General features: G+C 42.0%; 3 protein-coding genes across 8 annotated transcripts in view; 1 reads left to right on the plus strand and 2 right to left on the minus strand.

Annotated features, from left to right (window-relative positions):
- The window catches only part of LOC311099146 (serine/threonine-protein kinase STK11-like), a 29176-nt gene extending 27114 nt beyond the window's left edge, over nucleotides 1-2062 (minus strand). For 4 of the 6 annotated variants that reach the window (XM_084139809.1, XM_084139812.1, XM_084139813.1 and 1 more), the window contains exon 1: nucleotides 1921-2061. The gene's annotated coding sequence lies outside the window, so the exon portion shown is untranslated. Of the gene's footprint in view, nucleotides 1-1531 lie in introns of all 6 variants that reach the window. The other 2 variants (XM_084139810.1, XM_084139814.1) reach the window with 2 other exon arrangements.
- A 9740-nt stretch (nucleotides 2063-11802) lies between these two features.
- Nucleotides 11803-19142, minus strand: LOC311099116 (SURP and G-patch domain-containing protein 1-like). The gene is made up of 14 exons (XM_084139767.1): nucleotides 19019-19142; nucleotides 18163-18334; nucleotides 17925-18025; nucleotides 17481-17738; nucleotides 17149-17272; nucleotides 16928-17031; nucleotides 16278-16401; nucleotides 15733-16100; nucleotides 14944-15050; nucleotides 14504-14681; nucleotides 13680-13786; nucleotides 13387-13532; nucleotides 13075-13204; nucleotides 11803-12986 (listed from the first exon to the last, which is right to left on the minus strand). Exons 1-14 carry the CDS (start codon nucleotides 19035-19037, stop codon nucleotides 12960-12962), a joined length of 1965 nt encoding a protein of 654 aa, XP_083995893.1. The 5' UTR covers nucleotides 19038-19142; the 3' UTR covers nucleotides 11803-12959.
- Nucleotides 18617-23435, plus strand: LOC311099117 (E3 ubiquitin-protein ligase RNF126-like). Its single transcript, XM_084139768.1, has 9 exons — nucleotides 18617-19290; nucleotides 20540-20598; nucleotides 20773-20833; nucleotides 20952-21190; nucleotides 21369-21437; nucleotides 21544-21613; nucleotides 21712-21805; nucleotides 22257-22372; nucleotides 22496-23435. The coding sequence occupies exons 1-9, from the start codon at nucleotides 19180-19182 to the stop codon at nucleotides 22646-22648; spliced, it is 972 nt and encodes a 323-aa protein (XP_083995894.1). The 5' UTR covers nucleotides 18617-19179; the 3' UTR covers nucleotides 22649-23435.
- Nucleotides 23436-24445: the final 1010 nt, after the last annotated feature.

Genomic DNA, 24445 nt, shown 5'->3' on the forward strand with positions numbered 1-24445 from the left:
TGTTTAAAGTTAGTGAGGGAGATAAGAGTCTCCAGCTTCAGAGATTTTTGCAGTTCGTTCCAGTCATTGGCAGCAGAGAACTGGAAGGAATGGCGGCCAAAGGAGGTGTTGGCTTTGGGGATGACCAGTGAGCGCATACTACGGGTGGGTGTTGCTATGGTGACCAATGAGCTAAGATAAGGTGGGGATTTGCCTAGCAGTGATTTATAGATGACCTGGAGCCAGTGGGTTTGGCAACGAATATGTAGTGAGGGCCAGCCAACAAGAGCGTACAGGTCACAATGGTGGGTAGTATATGGGGCTTTGGTGACAAAACAGATGGCACTGTGATAGACTACATCCAATTTGCTGAGTAGAGTGTTGGAGGCTATTTTGTAAATGACATCGCCGAAGTCAAGGATCGGTAGGATAGTCAGTTTTACGAGGGCATGTTTGGCAGCATGAGTGAAGGAGGCTTTGTTGCGAAATAAGAAGCTGATTCTAGATTTTACTTTGGATTGGAGATGCTTAATGTGAATCTGGAAGGAGAGTTTACGGTCTAACCAGTCACCTAGGTATTTGTAGTTGTCCACATATTCTAAGTCAGACCCGCCGAGAGTAGTGATTCTAGTCGGGCGGACAGGTGCAAGCAGCGTTTAATTGAAGAGCATGCATTTAGTTTTACTATCGTTTAACAGCAATTGGAGGCTACCGAAGGAGTGTTGTATGGCATTGAAGCTCGTTTGGAGGATTGTTAACACAGTGTCCAATGAAGGGCCAGATGTATACAAAATGGTGTCGTCTGCATAGAGGTGGATCTGAGAGTCACCAGCAGCAAGAGCGACATCATTGATTTACACAGAGAGTAGTCGGCCCGAGAATTGAACCCTGTGGCACCCCCATAGAGATTGCCAGAGGTCCAGACAACAGGCCCTCCGATTTGACACATTGAACTCTATCTGAGAAGTATTTGGTGAACCAGGTGAGGCAGTCATTTGAGAAACCAAGGCTATTTAGTCTGCCAATAAGAATGCAGTCGAAAGCCTTGGCCAGGTCGATGAAGACGGCTGCACAGTCCTGTCTTTTATTGATTGCGGTTATAATATCGTTTAGGACCTTGAGCGTGGCTGAGGTGCACCCATGACCAGCTCGGAAACCAGATTGCATAGCGGAGAAGGTACGGTGGGATTCGAAATGGTCGGCGATCTGTTTGTTAACTTGGCTTTCAAATATTTTCGAAAGGCAGGGCAGGATGGATTAGGTCTGTAACAGTTTGGATCTATAGTGTTACCCCCTTTGAAGAGGGGGAAGACCGCTGCAGCTTTCCAATCTCTGGGGATCTCAGACGATATGAAAGAGAGGTTGAACAGGCTAGTAATAGGGGTTGCAACAATTTTGGCGGCTAATTTTAGAAAGAAAGGGTCCAGATTGTCTAGCCCAGCTGATTTGTAGGATCCAGATTTTGCATGGCACACTTTGTGTAAGAGCTATTGAAGATTAAAATCCAAAGTCATATTATTTTTTAAAGAAGTGGATTAATTTCCATACATACCTGATTCAGAATACACCATCTTCATTGTCATGGCATGTTTGGGTTCAATATCCATTTACAAGAGAAAACCCAAATATCCAATATAAAACTAATTTTATCTAGGTCTCAAACCTTAACTCCAATCTTCTCGAACACGCGCACGAATTTACAATTTCATTCTAGCTAGCCAGATAACTCGTCTAACTGTATGCAATGGGCGTTTAGTTAGCTAGCTATGTAGTTAGTTAGGCTGTTCAAAATCGGATGAAGTTCCTAGTAAGTAATAAGTACAGTAACGACGTTACCCTCCCTACCTAGCTAGCTACCCAGCAGCTAACGGCTAAATACAGATTAAAGTGGATGGTAGTTAAGCTAGCTAAATGTCGGCATTTTGTGGTAACGGGTCTCACCTTAACATCCAGACTGATCGACAGATGTCCTGTTAGTTATGTAATCTTTCGCTGTAGTGTTTTATTTGTGTCTGTTTGCTATTATTGATGCAGCTGCTATCATTTTGCCGCCATCTTGTGTACCTCCCCCTCTCTTCAGCCCAATGACTATCAATGGGGACTGTATATATGCTCCAGTTGAACGAAAGCCAACCTCTCATCAACATTGTCCCAGACTTTTTAAAATTATTATTTCACACTCACAGCCTTCACGAAATGTACTTTGTCGTTTAATATGTCCTAGAACTACTGTTAGGGTTTAAAGAAAAACTAATTGAGCACTGCAATAAATTAAACAACCTAGGACAGATTAGGGACACAAAAATGCACATATCAAAGCACCACAAATAAAATAAAAACTCCCAAAGAAATGTGCTCTGTAAGGGTGTAATCTATTCCTTCTAAACAAATCACAAATAAAAGCTATCACTTAATTCTAAAATAATAGGCACTGTAGTGGAGCTGGTCGAGAGTTTCAAGTTCTTTGGTGTCCACATCACCAACAAACTATCAGGGTCCAAACACACCAAGAAAGTCGTGAAGAGGGCACCACAACGCCTTTTCCCCCATAGGAGACTGAAAATAATTGGCACGGGTCCCCAGATCCTCAAAAAGTTCTACAGCTGCACCATCTAGAGCAGGGGTGTCAAACTCATTTTAGCTCAGGGGCCACATGGAGGAAAATCTATTCCCAAGTGGGCCGGACCGGAAAAATCATGGTATATATAACTTAAAAACAACAACTTCAGATTGTTTTCTTTGTTTTAATATGATCAACATACAACATAAAGCTGGAGCCTGAGGACAGTGTGTCCAAAATAGTACAAGCACAACATCACTATTAATCATAAAACACGTCAAGTTTATTTGAAAATTCTAAAGAAAAAGAACACACAAACACACAATGCCTCAGTGATTAACAGAACTGTTTCACAGATCACAGAACTATATCAGGGTGTCATTTCTCAGGCAGAAATGTAGATAAAAATAATGAAATCCTGTTCCCCAAACAAGTGCAAGAACCACAGAGTCAAGAATAGGTTAAATATACAAATAAAATAAAAACAATTAAAAACAATAGCACATCAACATAAAAACATATAAACATAAAGCTGGAGCCTGAGGACAGTGTCCAAAAGCACAACATCACTATTAATCATAAAACACCTCAAGTTATTTGAAAGTTCTGAGGACAAAAAACACACAAACACACAATGCCTCAGTGATTCACAGAAGTATATCACAGATCACAGAACTATATCAGGGTGTCATTTCTCAGGCAGAAATGTAGATAAAAATAATGAAATCCTGTTCCCCAAACAAGTGCAAGAACCACAGAGTCAAGAATAGGTTAAATATACAAATAAAATAAAATCAATTAAAAACAATAGCAAATCAACATAAAAACATATAAACATAAATCTGAAAGCGTTGCTCAAACTCCCGTAACAGTCCCGTTATTTTATCTTTGAACCGCTTCATGTCTGCCACATGTTGGGTCGCGCACACATTTTTCAGACAGGGGAAGTGAGCTGCATCACCACCGGCAAGTTGCGTCTCCCACAATGACAGCTTCAACTTGAAAGAACGTATGCTGTCATAATACTGCGTGACAACTTTGTTGCGCCCTTGCAGCTGTTTGTTCAAGTTATTCAGGTGCTCTGTAACATCCACCATAAATGCAAGGTCCTGCATCCATTCTGCGGAATGAAATTCTAACACTGGTTTGCCCTTTTCTTCCATGAACTGTTCAATTTCTTCTCGTAAATCAAAGAAACGCCTCAGCACAGCACCTCGGCTTAACCATCTTACCTCAGTGTGGTATGGCAGGCCATAGATGTGGTCTTTCTCTCTGAGAAGGCTGTCAAACTGACGGTGATTCAGGCTTCTGGATCGGATGAAATTAACAGTTTGGATGACCACCTTCATGACGTTATCCATCTTTAATGACTTGCAACACAAAGCCTCCTGGTGCAAAATACAGTGAAAAGTCAAAAAATCACGTCCTCCATTTGCAGATTGCACTTTCTCTCTGAACTTTGTCACAACGCCTGCTTTTTTCCCGATCATTGAGGGCGCACCATCTGTAGCCAGGCTGACAGCGCGGGACCAGTCCACTCCGACCCTGTCCAGCGCGCCGACGAGTGCGGTAAAAATATCAGCTGCTGTCGTTGTATCTGTCATCGGCACCAACTCCACGAACTCCTCGGTGACGGTCAATGTGTCATCAACTCCGCGGATGAAAATGGCCAGTTAATAATAATAATAATAATATGCCATTTAGCAGACGCTTTTATCCAAAGCGACTTACAGTCATGCGTGCATACATTTTTTTTGTGTATGGGTGGTCCCGGGGATCGAACCCACTACCTTGGCGTTTCAAGCGCCGTGCTCTACCAGCTGAGCTACAGAGGACCACAGTTGTGCAACATCTGTAATGTCCATGCTTTCATCAATTGCAACCGAAAACGCAATAAATGACTTTACTTTTTGCTTCAACTGGCTGTCCAAATCCACTGAAAGATCGGAAATCCTGTCTGCAACTGTGTTTCTTGTCAGGCTGATATTTGCAAAAGCCTGCCGCTTTTCAGGGCACACAATCTCCGCTGCCTTCATCATGCATGTTTTTACAAATTCACCCTCACTAAATGGTTTTGAAGCCACTGCGATTTCATTAGCAATGAGGTAGCTAGCTTTCACTGCAGCGTCACTGATGTCTCGGCTGTGAGTAAACACAGACTGCTGTTTCTTCAGACCCGCCAACAGTTCATTCACCTTCTCTCATCTCCGCTGTCCTTGAAAGTTGTCATATTTGTCGGCATGAAGACTCACATAGTGGCGACGAAGGTTATATTCTTTCAGCACTGCAACATGCTCTGAACACACCAAACATACAGCGTTCCCATTCAATTCCGTGAATAAATAGGATGACCATTTTTCTTGGAACACTCTGCACTCTGCGTCCACTTTTCTCTTTTTTGACAGAGACATATTGGGGCAATGAGGGTGCCAAAGCACATAATGTTAAAAGTAGAAGCCGTAATAAATATCGCGGGCAAAACAAAGTAGCTCATTGGCTGCACGTGCTTGACCTACTTGCTCTGCCCCGGTATAAACAGTTTGCTTGCTTAACACAATTGCTATTGCGCCATCCAGTGGACGCAATTGGAACAGCAGTTTATTTTATTGAAAAATAGCAGCGCATTTTTATATATATATATATTTTTTTTTTAATCATCTCGCGGGCCGGATTAAACCCGTTTGCGGGCCGGACGTTTGACACCCCTGATCTAGAGCATCCTGACCGGTTGCATCACCACATGGCATGGCAACTGCTCAGCATCCGACCGTAAGGCTCTACAGAGGGTAGTGCGTTCAGCCCAGTACATCACTAGGGCCAAGCTTCCTGCCATCCAGTTCCTATATACTAGGCGGTGTCAGAGGAAGGCCAAAAAAATTGTCAAAGACTCCAGTCACCAAAGTCATAGACTGTTCTTTCTGCTACCGCAAGGCAAGCGGTACCGGAGCGCCAAGTCTAGGTCCAAAACGCTCCTTAACAGCTTCTACTCCCAAGCCATAAAACTTCTGACAATTAATCAAATGGCCACCCAGACTATTTGCATTGACACCCCCCTCCTTTGTTTTTACACTGCTGCTACTCGCTGTTTATTATCTATGCATAGTCACTTTACCCCTACCTACATGTACAAATTACCTCGACTAACCTGTACCCCCGCACATTGACTCGGTACCGGTACCCCCTCGGTACCGGTAGCCTCATTATTGTTATTTCATTGTGTTACTTTACATTTTTTGTCATTTTTTACTTTAAGTTTATTTAGTAAATATTTTCTTAACTCTATTTTCTTAAAACAACATTGTTGGTTAAGGGCTTGTAAGTAAGCATTTCACAGTAAGGTCTACACCTGTTGTATTTGGCGCATGTGACAAATAACATTTGATTTGATATGAATACAGACATTTAAAAAAAGGGAACAAAAACACCCAGGGGTCCTTTAATAGCTGTTGATGTAATTCTTGATGTTTAATTTTAGGTAATCCTCAACACAGCCCTATGTCAGGTCACAGGAGTGCAGTCAGTGGTGTTGACCTGAATTCCAGGTCACAGGAGTGCAGTCAGTGGTGTTGACCTGAATTCCAGGTCACTGATACTCATACTGGCCAACCCTGTCCCACTTCACAAGTATCCAGCTACCACAGCCTCAGATGCTAACTATTTTCTGCTTAGCTGACCGATCTGGGTTATATTTAACCGGTGTAAACCCCAAGGAATATCAAACTGAAGCTCTTATTTCACAGATCTGTTACCCTCCTCATTAGAGGACCACCGTGGCTGCCAAACTCTAGGGATGATAAATTAGGAGTTATAGGACCCCCCCATACCTGTATGGGGTACATGAGGATGAGGTCAGGGGTGTCATGCACCCCAAAAATACTTGAGGATAGCTGGGGGGTGGTCCGGAAGTAGGATCATTTGGCATTTTTCAAACACCTGAAACAGCTTTTTCCTGCAACCTAGATCCATAATCATTATGCTTCATTCTCAGTGGAGGAAAAAGTACCCAATTGTCATACTTGAGTAAAAGTAAAGATACCTTAATAGAAAACGACTCAATTAAAAGTGAAAGTCACCCAGTAAAATACTACTTGAGTAAAAGTCTAAAAGTATCTGGATTTAAATATACTTAAGTATCAAAAGTAAATGTAATTGCTCAAATATACTTAAGTATCAAAAGTAAAAGTATGAATCATTTATATAATTGTAATTTATGGATAGCCAGGGGCACACTCAAACACTCAGACATAATTTACAAACTAAGCATTTGTGTTTCGTGAGTATGGCAGATCAGAGGCAGTAGGGGTGACCAGGGATGTTCTCTTGATTATTGATGATTTGTAACGAGTACTTTTTGTGTGTTAGGGAAAATGTATGGAGTAAAAAGTACATCATTTTCTTTAGGCATGTAGTGAAGTAAAAGTAGTCAAAAATAGAAATAGTAAAGTACAGATACCCCAAAAAACGACTTAAGTTGTACTTTCAAGTATTTTTACTTAAATACTTTACACTACTGTTAATTCTATGTAAAAAAAAAAAAAATGTATATTTTTCTGCATATCTAAGCATACCTCTTGAGCGGTCTGTATCCTCCTGACTGGTGGTTCTTTTTGTAAAGAAACTAAATATGCTCCTCTGCATCTCTGCTCAAATCTGGGTAAAAGATTGAAAGGAATGTGTCTTATTCAGTACATGTAGTTGTTGCTTGCTTTTCTAAAGTCTACCAACCTTGCCAGCAGGTATGCCAACTAAGATAGACAAGCTAGCTACTCTAACTTGATTGATAGCCTGAAATGACTTCTTGGTACCTAGTTATGAGGTTGGGAGACTGGGAACGTATCAGGGCTGGCTAAAGAAACTTCATAAAATTAATAGGTGGTTAGTAGTATTACAGAGAAACAAAAATATGAATACATTCAAATATATACAGTCTATACAGTACCAGTCAAAACTGAAGACATCAAAACTATGAAATAACACATATGGAATCATGTAGTAACCAAAAAAGTGTTAAACAAATCAAAATATATTTTATATTTAAGATTCCTCAAAGTAGCCACCCTTTGCTTTGATGACAGCTTTGCATGCTCTTGGCATTCTCTCAACCAGCTTCCTGAGGTAGTCACCTGGAATGCATTTCAATTAACAGGTGTGCCTTGTTAAAAGTTAATTTGTGGAATTTATTTCCTTCTTAATGCGTTTGAGCCAATCAGTTGTGTTGTGACAAGGTAGGGGTGATAGCCCTATTTTGAAGATAGCCCTATTTGGTAAAAGACCAAGTCCATATTATGGCAAGAATAGCTCAAATAAGCAAAGAGTAACGACAGTCCATCATTCATTTAAGACATGAAGGTCAGTCAATACGGAACATTTCAAGAACTGAACGTTTCTTCAAGTGCAGTCGCAAAAACCATCAAGCGCTATGATGAAACTGGCTCTCATGACCGCCACAGGTAAGGAAGACCCAGAGTTACCTCTGCTGCAGAGGATACGTTCATTAGAGTTAACTGCACCTCAGATTGCAGCCCAAATAAATGCTTCAAGTAACAGACACATCTCAACATCAACTGTTCAGAGGAGACTGTGTGAATCAGGCCTTCATGTTCGAACTGCTGCAAAGAAACCACTACTAAAGGACACCAATAAGAAGAAGAGACCTGCTTGGGCCAAGAAACACAAGCAATGTACATTAGACCGGTGGAAATCTGTCCTTTGGTCTGATGAGTCCAAATTTGAGATTTTTGATTCCAACCGCCGTGTCTTTGTGAGATGCAGAGTAGGTGAACGGATGATATCCGCAGGTGTTGTTCCCCTCGTGAAGCATGGAGGAGGCAGTGTGATGGTGTGATGGTGTGGGGGTGCTTTGCTGGTGACACTGTCAGTGATTTATTTAGAATTCAATGCACACTTATCCAGCATGGCTACCACAGCATTCTGCAGCGATACACCATCCCATCTGGTTTGCGCTTAGTGGGACTATCATTTGTTTTTCAACAGGACAATGACCCAAAACACACCTCCAGGCTGTGTAAGAGTTATTTGACCAAGAAGGAGAGTGATGGAGTGCTGCATCACCCGACCTCAACCCAATTGAGATGGTTTGGGATGAGTTGGACAGTAGAGTGCTCAGCATATGTGGGAACTGTTGGAAAAGCATTCCAGGTGACTACCCCATGAAGTTGGTTGAGAGAATGCAAAGCTGTCATCAAGGTGGCTATTTGAATAATCTCAAATATAAAATATATTTTGATTTGTTTAACACTTTTTTAGTTACTACATGATTCCATATGTGTTATTTCATAGTTTTGATGTCTTCACCATTATTCTACAATGTAGAAAATAGTAAAAATGAAGAAAAACCCTTGAATGAGTAGGTGTCCAAACTTTTGACTGGTACTAATATATATATATATACAGTGGGGGAAAAAAGTATTTAGTCAGCCACCAATTGTGCATGTTCTCCCACTTAAAAAGATGAGAGAGGCCTGTAATTTTCATCATAGGTACACGTCAACTATGACAGACAAATTGAGAAAAAATTTCCAGAAAATCACATTGTAGGATTTTTCATGAATTTATTTGCAAATTATGGTGGAAAATAAGTATTTGGTCACCTACAAACAAGCAAGATATCTGGCTCTCACAGACCTGTAACTTCTTCTTTAAGAGGCTCCTCTGTCCTCCACTCGTTACCTGTATTAATGGCACCTGTTTGAACTTGTTATCAGTATAAAAGACACCTGTCCACAACCTCAAACAGTCACACTCCAAACTCCACTATGGCCAAGACCAAAGAGCAGTCAAAGGACATCAGAAACAAAATTGTAGACCTGCACCAGGCTGGGAAGACGGAATCTGCAATAGGTAAGCAGCTTGGTTTGAAGAAATCAACTGTAGGAGCAATTATTAGGAAATGGAAGACATACAAGACCACTGATAATCTCCCTCGATCTGGGGCTCCACGCAAGATCTCACCCCGTGGGGTCAAAATGATCACAAGAACGGTGAGCAAAAATCCCAGAACCACACGGGGGGACCTAGTGAATGATCTGCAGAGAGCTGGGACCAAAGTAAGAAGCATTTCAAGGTCCTGGAGTGGCCTAGCCAGTCTCCAGATCTCAACCCCATAGAAAATCTTTGGAGGGAGTTGAAAGTCCGTGTTGCCCAGCGACAGCCCCAAAACATCACTGCTCTAGAGGAGATCTGCATGGAGGAATGGGCCAAAATACCAGCAACAGTGTGTGAAAACCTTGTGAAGACTTACAGAAAACGTTTGACCTGTGTCATTGCCAACAAAGGGTATATAATAAAGTATTGAGAAACTTTTGTTATTGACCAAATACTTATTTTCCACCATAATTTGCAAATAAATTCATTAAAAATTCTACAATGTGATTTTCTGGATTTTTCTTTTCTCATTTTGTCTGTCATAGTTGACGTGTACCTATGATGAAAATTACAGGCCTCTCATCTTTTTAAGTGGGAGAACTTGCACAATTGGTGGCTGACTAAATACTTTTTTCCCCCACTGTATATATATATATATATATATATAATTTTTAAAACAGGACAAATCTGAGAGGGCATGTGCCCCTATGGGCATGACGCCTCTGGATGAGGTGGCAGGTTGAGGACACCCTACCAGGGTTATCAACTCCTCAACCCCCAGGATAAGATGGGCATCAGGGCCACGTTCAGTAGCCAAACACTGTCGAACATTGCACAGATAGAAATGCCACGAAAAGAGCCATCAAGATTTCTTATTCTACATGTCAGAGGCATGTTTGTTCTACATAGCATATTTCTATTTGAATGTACCTCTATTACACTGTATACAACACTTATTTTAACAATTTCTCCTTACACCCCTGCAATGCTGTACAATAATGCAAATGTACTACTTGCAAGTACAAACTTGCTACTTGCTCGGTGAAAGAAACATTTTCACTAACAGAAGACTGAGTGTTTTAGACATACTATGTAATGGACATTCAATTTATCTTGTAAATAAATATATTTATTTGATCTACACTGTGGAATTGGAGTTTGCCTGAATTGAAATCATATAGACTAAAATGTTTTTCCACAAGTCAACACCAGAGGGCACTGATCAGCTACACAAATACTCCACTACACAATGAAGATATACTAAACAAAAATATAAAAGGCAACATGCAAAGTGTTGGTCCCATGTTTCATGAGCTGAAATAAAAGATCCCAGAAATGTTCCATATGCACAAAAAGCTTATTTTTCTCATTTTGTGCACAAATTTGTTTACATCCCTGTTAGTTTGCATTTCTCCTTTGCCAAGATAACACATCCACCTGACAGGTGTGGCATATCAAGAAGCTGATTAAACAGCGTGATCATTACACAGGTGCACTTTGTGCTAGGGACAATAAAAGGCCACTCTAAAATGTGCAGTTTTGTCACACAACACAATGCCACAGATGTCTCGTCTTGAGTGAGCGTGCAATTGGCATGCTGACTGCAGTAATGTCCACCTGAGCTGTTGCCAGACAATTGAATGTTCATTTCTCTACCATATGCCGCCTCCAACGTTGTTTTAGAGAATTTGGCAGTCTGTCCAACCGGCCTCACAACCACAGACCACGTGTATGGCGTCGTATGGGTGAGCGATTTGCTGATGTCAATGTTGTGAAAAGAGTGCCCCATTGTGGCGGTGGGGTTATGGTATGGGCAGGCATAAGCTACGGACAACGAACACAATTGCATTTTATCAATGGCAATTTGAATGCATAGAGATACCGTGATGAGATCCTGAGGCCCAACGTTGTGCCATTCATCTGCCGCCATCACCTCATGTTTCAGCATGATAACGCATGGCCCCATGTCACAAGGATCTGTACACAATTCCTGGATGCTGAAAATGTCCCACTTCTTCCATGGCCTGCATACTCACCAGAAATGTCACCCATTGAGCATGTTTGGGATGCGGTGGATCGACGTGTACGACAGCGTGTTCCAGTTCCCGCCAATATCCATCAACTTCGCACAACCATTGAAGAGGAGTGGGACAACATTCCACAATCAACAGCCTGATCATCTTTATGCGAAGGAGATGTGTCGCGCTGCATGTGGCAAATGGTGGTCACACGAGATACTGACTGGTTCTCTCATCCACACACCCCCTTTTTTGGGACCAACAGATGCATATCTGTATTCCAAGTCATGTGAAATCCATTGATTAGGGCCTAATTTATTTATTTCAATTGAATGATGAACTGTAACTCAGAAAATCTTTGAAATTGTTGCATGTTGCGTTTATATTTTTGTTCAGTGTATATATTTTTATTGTTCGCAGTGAAGCATTTTACATTCATTGCATTGACGATGTACAACAACAAAGAACTAACTACAAAGCCATTCATTTCCTTAAAACCTTTTTTTAATTTTTTATATCTTATTTCAAATTATTTGTGTGTAGTGGTGTAAAGTACTTAAGTAAAAATACTTTAAAAGAACTACTTAAGTAGCTGTTTGGGGTATCTGTACTTTACTTTACTATTTATATTTTTGACAACTTTTACTTCACTACATTCTTAAAAGAAAATAATGTACTTAATGTACTTTTTACTCCATACATTTTCCCTGACACCCAAAAGTACTCGTTACATTTTGAATGCTTAGCAGGACAGGAAAATTGTGAAATTCACACACTTATCAAGAGAACATACCTTGTCATTCCTACTGCCTCTGATCTGACGGACTCACTAAACACACATACTTTGTTTGTAAATTATGTCTGAGTGTTGGAGTGTGCCCCTGGCTATCTGTACATTTATAAAAACAAGAAAATGGTGGCTTCTGGTTTGCCTAATATAAGGATTTTTAAATTATTAATACTTTTACTTTTGATACTTAAGTATATTTTAGCAATTACATTTACATTTGATACTTAAGTATATTTAAAACCAAATACTTTTAGACTTTTCCTCACGCAGTATTTTACTGGGTGAATTTCACTTTTACTTGAGTAATTTTCTATTAAGGTATCTTTACTTTTACTCAAGTGTGACAATTGGGTCCTTTTCCACCACTGTGTGTGTGTGTGTATAGGTTGTTCTGTGTTATCAGTTGTGACTGTGAAATCAAATCATGATAGCGAGCCATCACAATGCTATCCTAGCCGTCCGATTGATCAAATAGGAAACTTTCATTCTGCAGTTGAGTAAGAACAGCAAACTTTAGATCAGACAAATCCATCCTTAATCTCCAGCCTAAACCGTTTATCACCAACCATACAATTCCACACAATCTAGAGGAGATTACTTGAACTGAGTGTCTTACAGTTTGTTTCCACAACAAAGAGAAATAAATAACTGGGCCATCACAATATGCCACTGTTGGTTGTTTAAAAAAAGAAAAGTTGACCAAGTCGGCCAAGTTCAGATCTCTTCATCAGTAGTATGGCCTCCTCGGGTTGTTCTGAGAAGAGAGACAGACGTGTTACCCCAAACTCTTGCCGACGCCAGGTCATCTGAACGGAACAGCTTGCATGTTATGTAGTAGTTACCAGTGGGTTAGGCCTGAAGCGGTAGGCTAGCATCATCCTCTTTCTGAAAGCGTCATACTCATCGTCCTGTCCTGAGAGCTCAGCGGGCCGTTCCACGCCAAACCCTGCCCCGTCAACAGCCGTGGTTCCCCTGGAACAAACACATGACATCAGCTGGCTAGGTGTGTGTCTCTCTGTGTGTCTGTAAGCTGTGTAGAATACCTTGTATCAGACAATAGTGTGAAGTGTTTGTGTGCCTGTCTTAGTGTGACCATGTCTTAGTCCATGTGTGTATACTATGTCTGTGAGTGTGTGTATTTGACAGTTCCCAACCTGTGGACCGGAGCCTTGATGCCCTGTCCGCCAGAGCCGAGACCATCGCCCTCCTTCCAGCCCATCTTCATGAGCATCTGGAAACCAAGGTTCTCCACCGTCAGCTTAAACTCCTTATACTCAGAGTAGTCTGGGTCACGGCCCTCCTGCAGAACACAAGGCAAGAACATGAGAACATGTGAATAGAATGTTTCACAAATGGTGGTTCACAGGTAATTCCTTTTGGGCTGAGGCAAGACAACGAAGGGGTCAAGGACCAAGTGGTGAAGAGAAGAGATGGGGAGTGGACCGACCTTGAGTGCCTTGAAGGTCTCCATAAACTTCTCCAGCTCCTCCGGAGGTAGGAAGTCACCAATGAAGTGCTTCCCCTTTCCCATGTCAGTCAGCGACTCCGCCCACTCTGGAGGAAGACACATGCAGCCATTTACATCAACACCAAATCACTTCAGGGGCGTGGTCAGCAGGACACAACGTATTGGAACGTTCAGATTAAACGTGGCCCAGGTTAATATAACAGAGTACATCTCAGAGTTGATTAATGATTTGTCGTAGTAACAAACTGATCTTTTGAAGAATTAAATCTCACATTCAAAAGGACTTAAAGGTAAATTTCAAAATGTTTCAACAGCACCACCCCAACATCAACATATGTGAAAATGTAGTAAAAAAGACAGAGGAAGATAAGTGTTCCCAATGACATCATTGGTGTGCATCGTGTCATTTTAACCAATTATGAGTAGGCATTACCTACTAATTGGTTGATGATGTCATTGGAAACACTTATCTTCCTCTATCTTTTTACTACAAAACATAGAAATGAGCCATTTTCACATATGTTGATGTTGGGATGGTGCTGGAGATGATGAATATGAAGTTGACATTTTTTTCACATTTCCCTTTAAGTCCTTTCACTTTAACATAAACAAATTGGGCGCATTTGACATTGCAGCCGACTTTGAAGGCGAGCCGAGACTGACTGATCTACAAATCACTTTGCATCATAAATAACTACTCAATATCACTTGTAGATCAGTCAGTCAATTTACCCATGATACATCACGGTTTTGAAAATCTCAAACACTGTCTTCATGTTGGCCATTGTCTTCATGAATCTTACCACGTGTTTTCTCCATCTCCATGTGACGGAGGCGGTGCTCCCAGGTGCCAGCCTGCTGGTCCACCTCCTCGTCACTGTCATACTCGTGGGAGTGGTCCCGCACCGCCTTCTCCCACATCACCTGCATCTCCGTCATCGCACGCTTATGCTTCATGATCATGTCAAACATCTCCTGCATCTGAGGTGGGAACACAGACACACCACACACACGCATGTGCAGGCCGGACACACACCTCAGGCAAGGTTTCAGGGACAGATTGCAAGGTGGCTGAGATCGAACACAACCAAGCCCATTTGGTTTTGTTAGAGGTTTGAAGTATGCTAGACACCCCCATACCAAACCAAGGATTAACATTGCCCAGTCCCCGACAATTCAAATTGGGAAAGTACAATTTGCTGCCCTAGTGTATTGTGCTGTCTGTCTGTCAGTCATGTAGTACCTCCTGTTGCTCTTTGAGCTGTTTCTTCTGGTCGTCTGAGAGCTCAGTCACTCCCACCAGGCCCACAGGCTTGCCCTTCTTATAGCCCAGATCCCTCAGTTCATGAACTGAAACACACACACACACACACTCAGCATGGATGGACATACCTTACAAACACTGTTTTTAGTCTTATACTAGAACGACTGTCTCTATGTGTGTGTTATACAAGAGAGGCTGAACATACACTGAGTGTACAAAACATTAGGAACACCTGCTCTTTCTATGACAGACTGACCAGGTGAATCCAGGTGAAAGCTATATGATCCCTTATTGATGTCACTTGTTAAATCCACTTCAAATCAGTGTAGATGAAGAGGAGGAGACAGGTTAAAGAAGGATTTTTAAGACTTGAGACATGGATTGTGTATGTGTGCCATTCAGAGGTTGAGTGGGCAAGACAAAAGACTGAAGTGCCTTTGAACAGGGTATGGTAGTAGGTGCCACGCGCACCTGTTTGAGTGTGTCAAGACTGCAATACTGCAGGGTTTTTCACCCTCAACAGTTTCCCGTGTGCATCAAGAATGGTCCACCACCCAAAGGACATCCAGCCAACTTGACACAACTGTGGGAAGCATTGGAGTCAACATGGGTCAGCATCCCTGTGGAACGCTTGACACCTTGTAGAGTCCATGCCCAACAAATTGAGGCTGTTCTGTGGGCAAAAGGGGGTGCAATTAAATATTAGGAAGGTGTTCCTAATGTTTTGTACACTCCGTGTATGTGTGTTTTGTTTGGGTGTGTGATTACCAGAGAGACACGGGCTGGGCTCTGGCTCCTCCTCCTTGGGGATGATGATGGGTTGCTGCGACAGATCCACCTTGTCGTCCTCCGACCCCCAGCGGCTCTTCCTCTTTCTCTTCACCACGGGGGGACCTGCCGCTTCCTGTTTTATCCCCAGACCTGGCTCTAGCTTTACTTGGCCCACCAGGTAGGGGTAGTGAGGGGGCGGAGGGGGGGGAGGATAGGTCAGGGGAGGGGCGGCCGGTCTCTTGAGCCCCACCCCAGGCTCCTGCTTGATCGTTGGAGGGGGGCTCTGGGCATTTTTGGCCTGGCGGTACTCCTCCACCTTCTCCTTGTAGAAACGGTGGGCGGGGCTTTGGAGGTCATATAGAAAACTGCGAAAAGGAAGAATAAATATGCCGTCTTTTATGGTATTTTATCCAATTTACATGTTAGTATTGCTTACTTTATTTTATTGAAAGCTTATGACAAATCAATGTATTCTTAGGGAACAATACAATAGGATGAATACATTAAACGCTCTCGTTACAATATCTGAGACTGTCACTAACCTGAAGGTGGGGTTGTCCTGGTTGTGCTGGGCGGCGATGGCTTCCACCTCGGGGCCACCATCGGCCACAAACATGGCCAGCTTCTCAGCCACCCTCTGGGTCTCCTCGTCCACTGGGGGGGAGACTTTAAGCAGCCTATCAGTACTGGGGCTCAACTCACACTACTACCGTACCGTACTCAACTGGCCCTCACACACCCGCCTACAGCCAGTAGGGGATAAGAAGAGGGGGGAAGGAGGAGCAGGGGGACACGGTGGTGATTGGGGAAGGAGGAGGAGCAGGGGGACACGGTGGTGATTGGGGAAGTGGATTGTATGGATTTGATAATGGAATATAGGCCTAATCGTAAAATCGTTGAATAAATAACACCATGAACCGTCGTAGGTAATCGAAATGTGTCATGAATGACTTGTACCATGGTGAAAGTATTCAGTAAATCATTGTGCATCTGTAACTTGAAGCGTCGATCCTCCTCTTTCTTTCATGTGTATTGGTTACTTTCAACATCAACTAAAACTCTCCAAGGAGGGCAATTATATTTATCTCACATATGACTCATTCACATGTATAAATATAGATTGAATGGTGTTCTTTTAATCTGTAGTCTTTGAGAGAGTGAGAACGTGAGAGAGTGATATAGGTAATCTTACCATTAGAACGTGATGGCATCTCATGTTTTGAGTTATCCTTTCGGAGTTCAGCAACTCTCTTTCGGTAATAAAGATAGTCCCGGCTGTTATTATCATACAAGAATCTGTAAGGTGGAGGGAAAATACCTTTATAATCAGGACTAAAAGAGGCATCATTACATACACTACATACTAGCTATACATTCAACATGCTGTTAGTACCTACATCCATGCAGACTTACGAGAAAACAGGGTTGTCCCTGTAGTCCTCCTTGGCCTTCCTCTCTAGCTCAGGCCCTCCCTCAGCCACAAAGGCCGCCATCTTGTCCAGGATAAGTCGTGTGTCTGGGTCTTCTGGGGGAAAGACTTTAAGACGACTAGGTTACCTTTACTCTACTGTAGAAGGCTATGAGAATTCAGGCAAAGCATTATTCTCAGGAAGCAGCTACTCTGCAACTGGAATACACAGTCAATGACATGGGTGAAATGACAACAAGTAGAATAGGACAGAATCAGACTTGCACCCAGGCTCCTGGCAGTCCTTTGATATTTAAAAACACAGATCATGAATTACCTTTGATCTCTAGGAAGCTCGAATCATCAACTTCCTCCTCATCATCATCATCTTCATCTGGGGAGCTGAATATGCTAGGCCTTTGGGGGCGAAGTGGGGTCTTCTTGGACTGGGAGTAGTTCTTAAACTGGTTCAGCATGCTGCTGATCCCTAGACCGGGGCGCTTACCGATGAGAATGCTCTTCATCTGGGGCTGAGACACTCCCGACGACGGACTGGGAGTGGATGACGACGGGGCTTTGGTGTCACTGCTGGAACCTGGAGAGGGTACACAATTGGGTTAACACTCACTGCAGTGTTTTCTTAATTGTTTAATGAATCCAGAAGAAAATTAATAAATAAATTGTGTTATTACCATTTTATTTAATCATTTCTGTACCATTAAAATAAAGTCCTAGCCCATTTTCAATTGAAACAATTAAAGAAAAGAGCTAGCTATCTCACCAGAGTCAGAGCTGGGTTTGTCCTTCTGAAGCTTCATAAACTGCTGTAAGAAGCTTCCGTCATTCACATACTTGTTGTTGTTCGAAGAGTGTCCCTGTAAACTGGGTAAATTGTGGGGATAAGAAGTCAAAATCCATGGCTGCAGTCAAGTGGGACAGAATCAAGTACTTCCAGCTGGGATTGAGTAGTTTTGATGAGAGGTATTTGTAGTGTTTCAAAAGACTAGGGTCTACTGTACCTTGGTGGCAGTGGCTTGTTGGGAGTCTGAAGGCTCTTTTTCTTGGCCTGCTCTGCCATCTTAGCCTCGATCTCGCGCTTCTTCTGAGCGATAAGCTCCTCCTGACGGAGAATGTTCACACTCATCCTGTTCTTCTGGGCTGGCCGGAACTTGTTGTTCCAGCCTCCTCTCCCTGCAATGGGAATAAAACAAACAGTGGAAGAGTTGGGAGCAATTGTTATCGGTGTCCTGTTACCAATAATGTTAGTTGCAAGAGGTGATCTATTTTGTAATTGCTCTAGCTATCTTTGTGAGTATTCTAGTAAAAGTCACTCATGTATGTGACTAGCTATCTATATATTATGAAGAGTGAACTTCCCTGAATGTTAGGAATGTGCAGGCATATTTACAGTCATGTCAGGGACTATATCTTGCCTCACTGAGGATGTCTCCATTCTCTTTTATCATCTTTGTTGTCACAGACTTGAGAAGCAGCCAGCAGGCCAGGGTTGGTACAAAAATAAAATAATAATAATCTAAAACTGGCTAGTTAGCTCGCTAGGTGGCATCAAGAAGTCAGCAATAAATAGCTAAAATACCAAACTACAACTAATTATGTAATGAAACTGACATTATGCAGTTGATTCTGATTGTGTCTACAGATTTGTTCGATTAATTTTGATGTATCAACAACTACAAATCCTGTTGATGGGTGGTGGTAACTAGCTAACTAAGTAGCTAACATTAGCTAACTAGGTAGTTAGCTAGCGCAAATAACCGGATTTGATGAGGCAAGAGTATAGTTTTAACCATTTTAAAATAGTTACTATATTCAGGTCTGTCATTTCAAATATTGAATATTACTGCGAGCTTTTACCTGTATCTCCGGACTCCATAGTTGCAGCTAACCAGATCTTTATTCCCTGATACGAGCTATCTGTTGCTAAGCTAGCCTGCGCTTCACTAGTTTCCGCTTCCTGTCGGTCTCGCAAATCGACTCCTAGAACAGCGAATTATGTCGGTTGTCGCTACCCGTACATGTTCCCTCTCGGTTGTCTGGTAGAGAATCAGAAGATGGCTGAAGCTCCCCCACGGCCCTGCCGGTTTTTCTGTCACCGATGTTCAGCAGAGATCAACCCTCGTCTCCCGGTAAGCATTCCAGAGAGGTTTTTGTCGTTGACAAAAGAAAACCATGGCCAGCTGTATTATTTTGTATTATTTTATCCACGATATCCTCTGGCTGAAGCATGATAGCTAGCTAACGTTAGCTTGTAGCTAGTAGAACGTTCACGTTGCCAATCATTTGACAGCTAACGTTATAGCTTCGTGTTAGGATGTTTCGAGGTCATGCCTCTGTGACTTGTTGGATTAGCTAAGGAGTTACCCAGATCTTCAAGTGACAGCGTGTCTCTCTCTTTATAATATGAGACCTGTTCATTATTGTGACAGCTTGCCGGATAAACAGGGAAATCGGCCCCTAGCACCTCCAAAGGTAGATAGCTACCTAACTTAAAGCAGAAATCAGAAGTTAAAACAATAACAAAGCGACTCCCCACCACAGTTTCGGTAACAAAGTAAGGGGATGGGGCTGGAGAAATGTAGCCACTGTCAAATTCAAAGCTAAGGATGCAAGGAATGACCATCCATGATATCAAAAGTATAGTTTAAACATGTTTTTAGGCTATATAGTGGTTGTTTGCATTTACTTTGTTTACAAACATTGGAGTTAAACATGCATATATTTTGGGTTCTAATGCGTACGACAGTTGAACTAAGCTCATAAGGCATTTATAAGTTATATTCTTTAAGAATCAATGGGTACATATAATTAATTTATACATCCACAAATGGATGTAGCAACTAGTGATTACCCCTTTAAGTTATGATCTCACAAAGTGTGACTTTCAAAAAACACAATTGTCACAATCATTAGGCTATGTACACCACCAACTCATTTCCATAGCTGCAACAACCTGTTTCAACAGTCTGTTGTTGTATGGTCATTCATAGGAAGCTTCTTGAATTGTACTGTGCAGTAGCTTTCAGATAGCTACCTGTGTGGAGAGCCTTTGCAAAGAGCTAATGGTACTCAAAGATCTCTCAATAGCAATGCATTATTGAATGGATCATAAGCTATTGTTAAAATGATCAACTCTGTGAATGGAGCTACAGTGTGTCAAAGGGTGAGGTCAATAGATAACTTGTTTGATTTTGAATTCAAGCCACATCTGGTTGAAGCTAGCTAACAATCTCAATTCCCAGGTACACACATAGCCTACAAAGGCAAGGTTGTTGTTTTGTTTTGCTTCACATCAAATTAAAACATGAAAGTGTATGAGACTGACTGATGACAGTTATGATTATGTTATAATTTAGATGCATCTCTGCTCTCCTGCAGGATTACACCTGTCCACGGTGTGAATCTGGCTTCATTGAAGCGCTATCAGTGGAGAGAAGGTAGCCTACAGTATCATCTGCCTGTCTATCAGAGTTTAAAGCCCTTTCAGCAGCACTTCTCCATTGACAATGCTCTCTGTGTCTGGGAAACAGGCTGTCAGTGTTCTATCACATTGGTTCATAGTTGAAGATAAGATGAGAACATGTCATTTCTGATATTTTGTTTCTTTCCAGCACTGAAAATGGGTCCACATCCACTGCCTCCACAAGCGATCAGACCCGTCCGACTTTTGAGGTTAGTGACACAGAACGCCTTTGTTCCTCAACTCAACAGTTGGTCCTTATGAACTCATGCACCTGGGTTGGACTGCAAGGTAGTGACAGTATATGTTTCCCTCTTTGTCCTCCCGAAGAGTATGGACCACCAGCACATGTTTACATTTCCGCCCGGATATGGCCAGTTCGCTCTGGGGATTCTTGGCGAGAATTTCGACCTCCGAGCGGGGCTGCCGGCAGAAGATAACCGCGAGACAGAGAACCGGCGGGAACGGGAGATAGCGTCACGGCAACGGTACAGCGCCCGGCAACCACAGGGACGACACATGCAACGGCGACCGGGACAGAGATACGAGGGAGTGCCCACATTAGAGGGGTAAGGAACACTTTCCAGCTTGCTTGCCCTATGAAACATTGTTTGCTTGCCCTGTAGGAAGGAGATGAGAAAGGAATTATGAAAGGAATTCATACACTGCTTGTGTAGCGACATGGCTCAGTTTCCTTCAGGAATAATTCAAGAAGTGGCTAAGATATTTCTCATTGTCCCTCTGCAGAATCCTCCAGCAGCTAGTGAATGGAATCATAGCACCCACAGCCATGCCGAACATTGCAATGGGACCATGGTATCTGCACACTGTTATTATATAAATACCCTCAAAATCTATGTTGTATTTGTAAACATACTAGTTACTGTGTGTTTCGAGTCATTTCTTGGAATTCTCTTGATAGGGGCATGCTACACTCAAATCCAATGGACTACGCTTGGGGTGCCAATGGACTTGATTCTATCATTACCCAGGTATACCCAAATCCTCTAAACTTCACAAGGGATTAAATTACAAATTCTGGTGACATTTCCACAACTTAATAAAACAACTTTCCCTCTCTCCCCTGTAGTTATTGAATCAGTTTGAGAACACGGGTCCTCCTCCTGCTGACAGAGAGAGGATAAAGAGCCTGCCCAGCATCCAGATCACAGAGGAACATGTGGGTGAGTCAACAACAACGTATCACAGTCCCTCCACGATTCTGTGATCGCATTTTTTGGGGTGCAAAATCAACAATTCCCTGAATATTATGCCAAGGCTTGCCAATTTAACCAATCACTGCACAATTTCCGTATAAAAAAGTCAAATGATCGAAATATTATCACATTAAACTGACCCATCACCGCAGTACAGAAAGAGGGCTGGCAAATTCAGCCAATCACTGCACATTTACCTCATAATATGGTTCAATCAAGACACACATCAACAAACATTTTCCCACGTCAGCGCATTGTCACGACAAATTGGACAAAATCATTGCATATTGCCATGCAAAATGTCAGAATTGCCACAGCAAAATCTAATGAAATCCTGGAGGGACTGATCACTCAACCATAGAGGTCAAAGGTAATTTTAAAGGAACAGTTCACCGCAAAATATTCTCTTTTATTGCAGGTTCCAGTTTAGAATGTTCCGTGTGCAAGGAAGACTACAGTGTAGGGGAGACTGTCAGGCAACTTCCGTGCAATCACCTGTTTCACAATGACTGTATAGTACCATGGCTGGAACAGGTATGTGCGTTTACACCTCGGTTGAATCCCTTTTAAATGTAGTGGTGTGCATGTTAATGTCTTCTCATTGTCTAAACTGTAAGCTGAAGCTCTTGTTTCTGTGTCCCTCTCTTTCTCCCTAAGCACGACACATGTCCAGTGTGCAGAAAGAGCCTCAGTGGACAGAACACAGCCACGGACCCCCCGGGACTTTCAGGAATGAACTCCTCCCCTTCCTCCTCCTCGTCATCCTCCTCCAGCTCCCCAAGTAATGAGAACGCTGCCAATAACTCCTAGACCTCCATCACACCTCCTGCACACAACCAACACCTCACCCCAGACTTTCACCGCTACTCTACCACTGGCTCAGGAGAGTCAGGAGGGCTGCCCTTCTCAGTGCTCTCTGTAAGGCCCATTGGGAGAAGCTTCTGGGGAGATGACTCTACTCTGGAGGTGAAACAATAAACACAAAATGGACTATGAGACATTATTTTTAGTTTATTTTATTGTGAACTTTGAACACACAATCATTCCTGCCCATGTGTGGACTGAAGTGGACGCATGCACCAGTATTGTTGCGATGCTTCTGTAAAAGGAGAGAGTGAAGATGTGCAATGAAACTGGAGAAGGATCCGAACAGGCTGTGGTGTATAATAGTATCTACAGAAGAACTGGAGAGAAGTACTTTTGAACCGGAGTGGACTGCGACTTGACTGAGACATTGTCATGTCTTTTTGCAATAAGATGGGGACACTTTTTTACTCAACTGTGGTGGTACAGACTTCCATGCCGAAGGAGAGAGATATGTGTACATAGAGGTATTCATATTTAAGAAGATAAACAAGCAGGTCAGCCACTGTACAGCCAACTGAATAATATCTTACAGAGAGAACTGAGTGTATGCATCTGATTTTAGGATTATTTATTTGCACTTTTGTGTTGCACTACATTCTGTTTGGTTTCAAGAATGTGCATTTTGGGAAACTGCTACTGAACAAAAATGTTATTGCATCTCTGAACTTTTTTATAATTATTTTTAATGCTCATATTGTGATTCTCACATTAAAGTCTCAATTTGTCTGCATTTTTCCAACATTTTTGTATTCTCTAATTTCTTGTAGACTACTATCAAAAGTGGCAAACAGATTCTCACTCAGTTTCCTCAAATGTCCCATACAATGAATTTCAGGTCAATGCATTTTTATTTACCTATTCTATTGTAAGTTAATGATTTGGTGGGGTAAAATAGTAATAAAACACCAAAACCGGACTATACTGCAGTTTTGATGATAGCGCTACACTATGACAGTACATTTGTAAGTATAAAATTGGTTTCTTCTGGATGATTCTAGAATGTTCTGCTGTGTGAAAATGTTTTTGAATGGTGAAATGAGGTGTCTGGAATCGTCATCTTGTTCCAATACTTTCGAAATGCACCCTTCCTTCCTTGTACAAAATTCTCACTGATTATTCCCGATTGGATAGGTGAAAGCGCTACAGTAGCACCAATATAGTCACGTCAGCTCAGTAGTTAGTCAGTTTTTATTTTTTTATTTTATTTCACCTTTATTTAACCAGGTAAACCAGTTGAGAACAAGTTCTCATTTACAACTGCGACCTGGCCAAGATAAAGCAAAGCAGTGCGATAAAAACAACAACACAGAGTTACATATGGGGTAAAACAAAACAAAGTCAAAAATACAACAGAAATACATATAATATACAGTGTGTGCAAATTTAGCAAGTTATGGAGGTAAGGCAATAAAATAGGCTATAGTGCAAAATAATTACAATTAGTATTAACACTGGAATGATAGATGTGCAATAGATGATGTGCAAATAGAGATACTGGGGTACAAATGAGCAAAATAAATAACAATATAGGGATGAGGTAGTTGGGCGGGCTAATTTCAGATGGGCTGTGTACAGGTGCAGTGATCGGTAAGGTGCTCTGACAACTGATGCTTAAAGTTAGTGAGGGAGATAAGTGTCTCCAGCTTCAGAGATTTTTGCAATTTGTTCCAGTCATTGGCAGCAGAGAACTGGAAGGAATTGCGGCCAAAGGAGGTGTTGGCTTTGGGGATGACCAGTGAG

The sequence above is a fragment of the Coregonus lavaretus genome (assembly GCF_964263955.1).
Source record: "Coregonus lavaretus genome assembly, chromosome: 23".
NCBI lineage: Eukaryota > Metazoa > Chordata > Actinopteri > Salmoniformes > Salmonidae > Coregonus > Coregonus lavaretus.

Coding starts and splice junctions, on each gene's coding strand:
- LOC311099116 (XM_084139767.1), bottom strand. Junction 16,101..16,277: donor CAGGACAACCCCACCTTCAG/GTTAGTGACAGT, acceptor TCCTTTTCGCAG/TTTTCTATATGACCTCCAAA. Junction 15,051..15,732: donor GCCCAGCCCGTGTCTCTCTG/GTAATCACACAC, acceptor TGTGTGTTTCAG/TTCATGAACTGAGGGATCTG.
- LOC311099117 (XM_084139768.1), top strand. CDS start 19,180: ATGTTCCCTCTCGGTTGTCTGGTAGAGAATCAGAAGATGGCTGAAGCT. Junction 20,834..20,951: donor AGACCCGTCCGACTTTTGAG/GTTAGTGACACA, acceptor GTCCTCCCGAAG/AGTATGGACCACCAGCACAT. Junction 22,373..22,495: donor TAGTACCATGGCTGGAACAG/GTATGTGCGTTT, acceptor TTTCTCCCTAAG/CACGACACATGTCCAGTGTG.